Source organism: Rhinopithecus bieti, unplaced genomic scaffold, assembly GCF_001698545.2.
Source record: "Rhinopithecus bieti isolate Rb0 unplaced genomic scaffold, ASM169854v2 scaffold_24049, whole genome shotgun sequence".
NCBI classification, from domain to species: Eukaryota; Metazoa; Chordata; class Mammalia; order Primates; family Cercopithecidae; genus Rhinopithecus; species Rhinopithecus bieti.
In genome coordinates, this window is record NW_016811256.1 from 330,498 (window position 1) to 338,483 (window position 7,986).

Below are 7,986 nucleotides of genomic sequence, written 5' to 3' on the forward strand. Positions count from 1 at the left end.
TGGCTTGTACCCTGTGACCAACACCAGGGTGGCCAACATATTCATAGCCCTCGGTTCCCAAATGCGTACAATCTTCTACTTTCAACTCCTGCCCAAAACTTGACTTCAACCTGGATTGCCTGCAGTGCAGATGACTCTGCTGGTCTAGTCCCTGGGTGGAGCAGGAAGCTCCAGTAATGGTATCTAAGCCATTCTGGGGTACACAGGTGAATTAGGAAGCAGCAGTGAAAAGGGACCGTAAAGTAGTATTCTGGGATAGATGGATCCAGGCATGCTGTGAGGCGGACCAGGGCCATGTGGGGAAGGGGTCAAGCTGAAAAATGATCATCCAGTATATGTGCTGTATGCCTTCAGAACAGCCCTGTTAGGCCAGAAGGAGACTGCATCCCTGGACTGGCAAGTCAGCTAGTAGGACTATTAAAGACTCACTATGGGTTTTCTGTGGGGTGTTTGTTTCTTGGGGTGAAAGCTTCCCTCTCCACAGGCAGGCCCAGCAAAATCTGTGGGATTCAGGCAGGGTTCTGACAGCTGGAGACAAGTTGTTGAGAAAATTCCTGATGGAGGGTTACGGAGTGCTCAGGAGGGAGAATATAAGGTTTCAGAGGCTGAGAGGGAAAGAAAAGGTAAGGGGGAGTCTTGGAATAGTGGCTCCCATTGCCTAACACCCAGAAACAAGACATACCTTGCAATGGGGAGAAGGTGAGTGTGAGACATTGGCTGTAGCAGTGATGGCATTGCCCAGGCTGCCAAGGACTCAGAGAGTCCAGCCTTGCCCACTGACCTATGAGGAGGGAATGATGTTCACAGCACATTTTCATTTGTAAGTCATGAGAGGACATCGAACCTAATGGTAGAGGCCTGGTGACATGTTGTTCCAGAGGTTCCGGAATCTTTGTTTTCCTGTTGGAAGGAAACTTTGCAGAGTAGAAAAGGGATCTGAGACTTTTGGTAAGATTATATATGGGACTGTCAGGGGTATGGAGCCATTTGTGAGGGATCAGGGCTCTTTCAGCCTTGGCTAAGGAGCAGGGGTCCTGGAACCTCATCCTGACCCATAGCTGAGTCTGCCCATAATTCTTTTCTGACTCAGTAGGCAAATCTCACATAGAAATGGGTCAGCTTTGGGAGTGGGCCCAGGAAGTACTGAGGATAGCAGGGGAGATCCCAGGAAGAGATGGATGTGGGGCTGAGACACTGGAGAGAGAAACATGACTGTCAGATAAAGGGCGTCTGTGACTCTTAGATCTCATTATGCCTACTACCATAACCTACCCCCAATTCCTAATATTCTCCTACCCTAGACAGGGGAAAATTGTCAGAAATTTGACTGTAACACTAGCAACACTACTCAGTACTTGAAATGCATTTTTGCATTTTTTTCATTCAACAAATATTTCTGGAACAACTATTATATGCTAGGCACTATTTTAGGAGTCAGGGATATATAATGGTAAACAAGACAGGCAAAACAAAGCAAAGCAACAACAACCATCACCAAATAAGTAGACAGATGAAAGAATTTCAAGTTTTAGTAAGTGAAATAAAACAAGCAAGGGTCTGAAATGGCTAGATAACGTGATCAAGAAAGGCTTCATTTGAGAAGGTAGCATTTAAACAGGAGTCAGTTATAAATATTGTGAAACCCCAGTTACAGTTCTATTTGTTCTGTGTTGGGTAAATAAAACATTTTCCCCCAAGGTGGAAACTACCAAGAAAGACTAATTACTAGTAGTGGTGGTACTCTCTGGAAGAGACACCTCCTCTTCCTGTCTCATTACTGTCAACCCTTCACTTCCAGGCACTTTTTGCAAAGCTCTTTGCCAGTCAGGGAAGGTGAGAGGCTGGGCATGGGGCTTGGACATTTGACAACAGTGAGACATTATTGTCCCCAGACTCACTAGCCCAAGGATAAAGCTGAAGAGGCTTGAGCATGCCCCAGAAAGTCCCCTGATGAAGCTTGGAAAAAGTTGTTCTCTGAGCATTTCTAAGTGAGTTTATCTGTGTGTGTGGTTACTAAATGTAGTAAGTATTGCTGTCTCTAGCTGCCTTAGAGCAGGGCTTGACACAGTACAGAGAAACATTAGTTCCCTCCTTTTCTCACCTCCCCCATTGTGGAGATAAACTCAGTCATAAAAGGTGATCCTCAGTCTACTCGCTTCTTGTGGGCACCTGGACCCATTGCCAGTGTGAGAGTCACAGCTGGACATCAGCAGTGTAACCCAGTCACTGCTTGAAAGTTGCTGAAGGGGGTTGGGGGGCAGCTGCCAGGAAAAGGGAGTGTTGGATTCAGATTTCTGTCCAGACCCTGACCTTATTTGCAGTGATGTAATCAGCCAATATTGGCTTAGTCCTGGGAGACAGCTCATTCCCAGTGGAGTTGGAGGTGGGGGTGGTGCTGCTGCCAACTTTATATAGAGAGTTCAACTGGTCACCCAGAGCTGTCCTGTGGCATCTGCAGCTCAGCATGGCTAGGGCACTGGGAGCACCCGTTGCACTGGGGTTGTGGAGCCTGTGCTGGTCTCTGGCCATTGCCAACCCTCTTCCTCCGTGAGTAAAGCTGGGACTAGAAGTGAAGGATTGAGTTCTGGGCTAGGGTAAGGTAGGGCCAGTTTTTAGGCCTCAGTCAAATTTGGGGTCAGGAGCTATGGGAAAGGAATCAATCCCAATGGACCCAGATATCTATCTTGTTCTCCCTAGGACTAGTGCCCATGGGAATGTTGCTGAAGGCGAGACCAAGCCAGACCCAGACGTGACTGGTGAGGCCCTGACTTTCAAAGTCTATCTATCTGTCTGGTTGTGTCTCTGCATTTTATCACCTTCATTTGTTTGTTTGTTTTTTACTTTACCATCTCCCTACCTCCGCCCCAGAACGCTGCTCAGATGGCTGGAGCTTTGATGCTACCACCCTGGATGACAATGGAACCATGCTGTTTTTTAAAGGTAGGAGGGACTGAGGTTGGGGTATTTAGGACCTTAGACTTATTCTCCTTCATGAAGGGTATCCCTGTCTGTGGGAGGTCTTAGGAATTATCTGAGGGTATCACTGACAGCTTCTCTCAAGCTATTTCAGTAGGTCAAAGTTTTCTCACTGGGCCCCTCAGTGAGTGTGGGTTTTTTCAGGAGAGTTTGTTTGGAAGAGTCACAAATGGGCCCGGGAGTTAATCTCAGAGACATGGAAGAATTTCACCAGCCCTGTGGATGCTGCATTCCGTCGTGGTCACAACAGTGTCTTTCTGATCAAGGTACTGCTGGGCCAAAATCAGGGCCAGGCTGGAGAGGTCTAGAATTGACACTGACCCTTCCCCCAAATGGCCTTGGCATGGAGCCCATAGCAATAGGTAGCAGATTTCTTTCCCATGTGCCCTCCTTTCCTGTAAAAGCTCAGGCTAGGGGAGTGTGCATGCATGTGGGCCTGGCAGGTACACCATCCAGTGGCTATTCTTCAGTCCTAGTCTTAGTTCTACACCATTCTGTTGTACTTCACACTGCTGGCCATCCTTTTTTCCCTGGCAATTTCTTCCCTTGCCTTCTATGACCCTGTATCAAGTCCTCTTCAAAGGGCAAGGCAAATTGTTCCCAACACAATGGCACCTGGCCAGAAGAGCATATGGAGCATGAAATCCAGTCTGCTGTGCTCGCGAAGTCCCATGTGACCCAGGCTGTGTCTGCTCAGAGGAAGGGGTGCCTTCTCCTACCTTGCCAAAGGTGCTGTGTGGTTGGGGAAGTCCTGACTGTTGACTTTGTTTTCCCTCCTGCCTCTTTTCTCTCTCTTTTCAAATGTCTCATTCTTTCTCAGCCAGTTCCCTAATGTTCCTTGGGGATCCATCCTAGCCTTTCCATATACCTTCCCTCAGTGATCTCAATCATCACCATGGCTCTGAGGAATATCTATGCTGTGGACACTGGATCTAGATCTACCTTCTGAACTCCGACATCTCTTTCCAATTATATGTTCCACAGGCATCTAAAATTCAACATCCCCCAAACGAAGCTTTGCATCTTCTTTACAAACCAACCTTTCTTCCTGTGTTTCCTGTTTCAGTAAATGACCCCAAAATGTGCCTGATTACTACAAACCAAGTGCACACAGGGTCTCATGATCTGGGCCTTGGTTATCTTCTCAGGTTTATCTCTTCCCCCGGCCACATTCACTGTGTGCCAGCCATACAAATCTACATGAAGTTGGAGCACACTGCTTCCTCATGTTTGGGCTCTGCATGCTGCTCCCTCTGCTGGTTACACCCTTTCCTCACTTGTCAACCTGGAAACTTCCTGCTGATTTTTCAGCTCTTGGGCCCAGTGCTTCCTCTGTGGTGTGAAACCTTCCACAAGTTCTCTAGGCAGACTTAGGCACTCCGTTTATATTCTCAGTGCGCTCTTTACACTACACCTTGGTTGTTGCATGGCTAGGATTGTAGGAGTCCTTTCTGCTTTTGTACAGTGAACTTCCCGAAGTGAAAGACAGAGTCTTGTCATCCTCAGTGCCTCTCACAATGCCTGACATATAGTAGTTATTCAGTGACTGTTTCTTGAATGAATGAATGAATGAATGAAGAAATGAATGTACTAATGTATGGATGATTGCAGGATGAACATTTGTGGATATGTTTGTCAACACTGATGGTGTTGCAGATAAATGTGCCACAGGAGTGTCTGGGTACAGAGCTAGAGGTGTGTGTGTTATAGGAATAGTGACTGGATTTGCACAAACTGAGGGTGTGTATTGTGCAAAAGGACAGAACATTGTTGTCCACAGATGGACTGAGAATGTGTGGGGCCACAGGAGGATATTGTATAAGCACAATAGATAAAAAATGTGTGTAAATGCAGAGTGGCAGTGTCTGGGGATGTACAGTCAAAAAGAGAGTACTTTTGAATGCAGGGGGACAAAGTCTGGGTATACCCTCCTGAAAAGAAGGAGAAAGGATACCCAAAGTTGCTCCAAGACAAATTTCCTGGAATCCCATCCCCACTGGATGCAGCCGTGGAATGTCACCATGGAGAATGTCAAGCTGAAGGCATCCTCTTCTTCCAAGGTTAGTCCAGGCTGGAATCCAAGAACCTGGAGTAGTGGTGGGTTGGTAGCGATGACAGTAGTGATGGTAATAGTGGTAGTGATGGTGGTGGTGGAGCCACTATGTGGCTTTTTAAGGAAGGGAAATAGAGAAGCCACTTATGGTCTAGAGGTCAAGTGAGGGAAGGAGAGGAAGTCATTCTGGTGAAGGTAACTGAGTGTGATTCTATGTGAATTACATTCTTGGTTCACTGAACCTCGTGGTTCCCCATGACCCTTAAGACAAATCTACCCTCCTTAGTCTTACATACAAGGCTCTCCATGGCTAAATCCCTACTGGCCCTTCAGCTTTGACTTTTATCATACCTTTACCTTAACACTAAGCTCCAGAAACCCTACGCTATTCTCTGTACACTCAGTTTCCTTCCTGCTTTGGAATCTTTCCTCTCTATGGGGTTCCATCTCTCCTTGTTGTGTGCCTTTTAACTCCTATTTCAGATTTCAGTTGAAGTATCATCTTCCCTGGGAAGTTTTCCCTGAGTCTCCCCCACTGCCTTTGCTGAACTGATCCTGTGCGCTTTGCTGCTGAATTTTGGTGTATGATCACTCTCCTTTAGCTGTCTCTCTGATGGTTGTGAGCTCCATGTGGTCAGTACCATTATCTGGCCCATCCTGGGACCCAGAGAAAGCACAAAGGAGGGTATAACTCGGTCTCACCGAATGCCTGTTGATTGATTGGACAAAGGTGACCACAAATGGTTCTGGGACTTGGCTACGGGAACCATGAAGAAGCGTTACTGGTCAGCTGTTGGGAACTGCTCTTCTGCCCTGAGATGGCTGGGCCGCTACTACTGCTTCCAGGGTAACCAATTCCTGCGCTTCAACCCTGTCACGGGAGAAGTGCCTCCCAGGTACCCGCTGGATGTCCGAGACTACTTCATGCCCTGCCCTGACAGAGGTGAGAAAGTCCTAGCACTTGAGACCTGTCAGAATTCATCCACCTTCCCTGAGCTTGTGGATCTCATGTGTCCTAGCTCTCACCTTAACTCCATGTGCAACACCTTGGCCCTTAATCTAGCCCCATTTCCATTCTGAATTTTCCCATTGCCCTCATATGGGAAAACTCACACCCCACTAACCCCAGCCATCTCTTCCACCTTGGACCTCACTCTGACCTCTGGCCTCCTTCTGTGTTCTCCTCACCCATTTCTCTCTCCAGGCCATGGACACAGGAATGGGACTGGCCATGGGAACGGTACCCACCATGGCCCTGAATATATGCGCTGTAGCCCACATCTAGTCTTGTCTGCACTGATGTCTGACAACCATGGTGCCACCTATGCCTTCAGTGGTGAGAGATGCCCCCAACTCCCCCAGTGTGCTCTCACATCTCTTTTACTTGTATCTCCCATCCTTGACACATGTCTCCATTGTCATCACTGTGTCACTTATTTTGTCCCCTCTGTTGTCCCCATCTTCGCCATGCCCTCTGCATCCCTTATCTCTGAGGCATATTTCTCAATCTTTTCGTGTCATTGCCAAGCCCCATAACTTCATCCACCTGTCTGCCATCTCCTCCTATGGCTGTGGGCCATCTGTGGACCTCTCTGGCGCCCCTATGACTCTTTGGTGTTCTCAATGCCCTGCTGAGCCTTCTGGCTCTCCTTTGCTCCCTGGACTTCTATGTGTCTCTGTACCTCCTTGCCTCCCTTTGTTCTTGCATATCTTTCTGAGTCCTCTGACTCCCCCTGTTTATCTTCAGAAGTCCATCTTGTTCCAGGTTCCTGGTTCCTATGTCCAGACCCCTGGGTATCTCACTGCCTGGGGATGAGATGTTCTCCTTGCTGAGAACCAGCTGAGAAGTGTTGGGTACTTTAGACCTTTAGAAGCTGGCTTCACTAGCCTGTGGAGGTTTCTCCTCTGAGTAGCCAATGGAGATACTCCTCCCTTGACCTGTGGCATCAATGGTATTAGATGGTAAAAACCATCTAATAATACCTAGGGGCTGTTCTGAGTTCAGTCAGGCAGTAAATAGTCATGCTGCACAGTTGAGAATATCCCCAAGAGTAGTGAGCAAGCACATCAATATCCAACCTAAGATGTATGTATAATTAGGACAGTGGTAAGAATATACGATAGTGAAAATATTTTTTCACACAAAAATTTTCTGGCTCCTGACCCTTGGACAAATTTGACCAGTTATGACTATCAAGTTCTGTTGAAAAATATATAACCACATGGAGAGCAAATCTCCACAGCAGTGGAATGTGCAATCGCACACTATAATAAGAACATACAGCTAAGGTGAAACACACACCTCTAGTGAAAATACAACATTAAACTGAGAACATATGCCATAGTAAGAACATATAAGTATCAAGAGAACACGCAGCCATGGTGAGAGCCCATTGGGAGGACACACAGACAACATGAAATTCAGAAAGAGAGAGAGTGAGTGAGAGCTTGTGAAAGCAGGGCCACAGGAAACACACAGAAATAGAGAGAGACACCAAGACATTTAGAGATCACAGAACTTCAAGGCGATGTGGCCATAATGAGAATGCTATCGAACTCCTAAATGAAAAGTGTTGTCATGTATGTTCCATTGCTGTTGAGAGAACACACAGCATAGAGAGAACACTTTATATTAAATATATCCAGGCCGGGCATGGTGGCTTACGCCTGTAATCCTAGCACTTTGGGAGGCTGAGGTGGGTGGATCACTTGAGCAACTTGAGCCTAGGAGTTCGAGACCAGCCTGGGCAACATGGCAAAACCTCATCTCTACAAAAAATGTAAAAATTAGTTGGGTGTGGTAGTGCGTTCCTATAGTCCCATCCACTTCAAGGCTTCAGTGAGCCATGATCATGCTACTGCATTCCAGCCTGCGTGACAGAGTGAGACGCTGTCTCAAAAAACAAAACAAAACAAAACAAAACAAAACCCATATATATATATAATATATATATAAC

The 7,986-nt window shown here is 46.9% G+C and overlaps 1 protein-coding gene across 2 annotated transcripts in view; it reads left to right on the forward strand.

The window, feature by feature from the left end:
• The first annotated feature begins 2,368 nt into the window (after nucleotides 1-2,368).
• Nucleotides 2,369-7,986, forward strand: part of HPX (hemopexin) — an 11,080-nt gene continuing 5,462 nt past the window's right edge. Inside the window, exons 1-7 of one of the 2 annotated variants that reach the window (XM_017893669.1) lie at nucleotides 2,369-2,547; nucleotides 2,698-2,756; nucleotides 2,869-2,940; nucleotides 3,121-3,242; nucleotides 4,883-5,036; nucleotides 5,760-5,972; nucleotides 6,234-6,365. In XM_017893669.1, the coding sequence (XP_017749158.1) occupies nucleotides 2,465-2,547; nucleotides 2,698-2,756; nucleotides 2,869-2,940; nucleotides 3,121-3,242; nucleotides 4,883-5,036; nucleotides 5,760-5,972; nucleotides 6,234-6,365 (835 nt within the window). In that variant the 5' untranslated portion in view covers nucleotides 2,369-2,464. The remainder of the gene's footprint in view (nucleotides 2,548-2,697; nucleotides 2,757-2,868; nucleotides 2,941-3,120; nucleotides 3,243-4,882; nucleotides 5,037-5,759; nucleotides 5,973-6,233; nucleotides 6,366-7,986) is intronic. The other variant, XM_017893670.1, reaches the window with a different exon arrangement.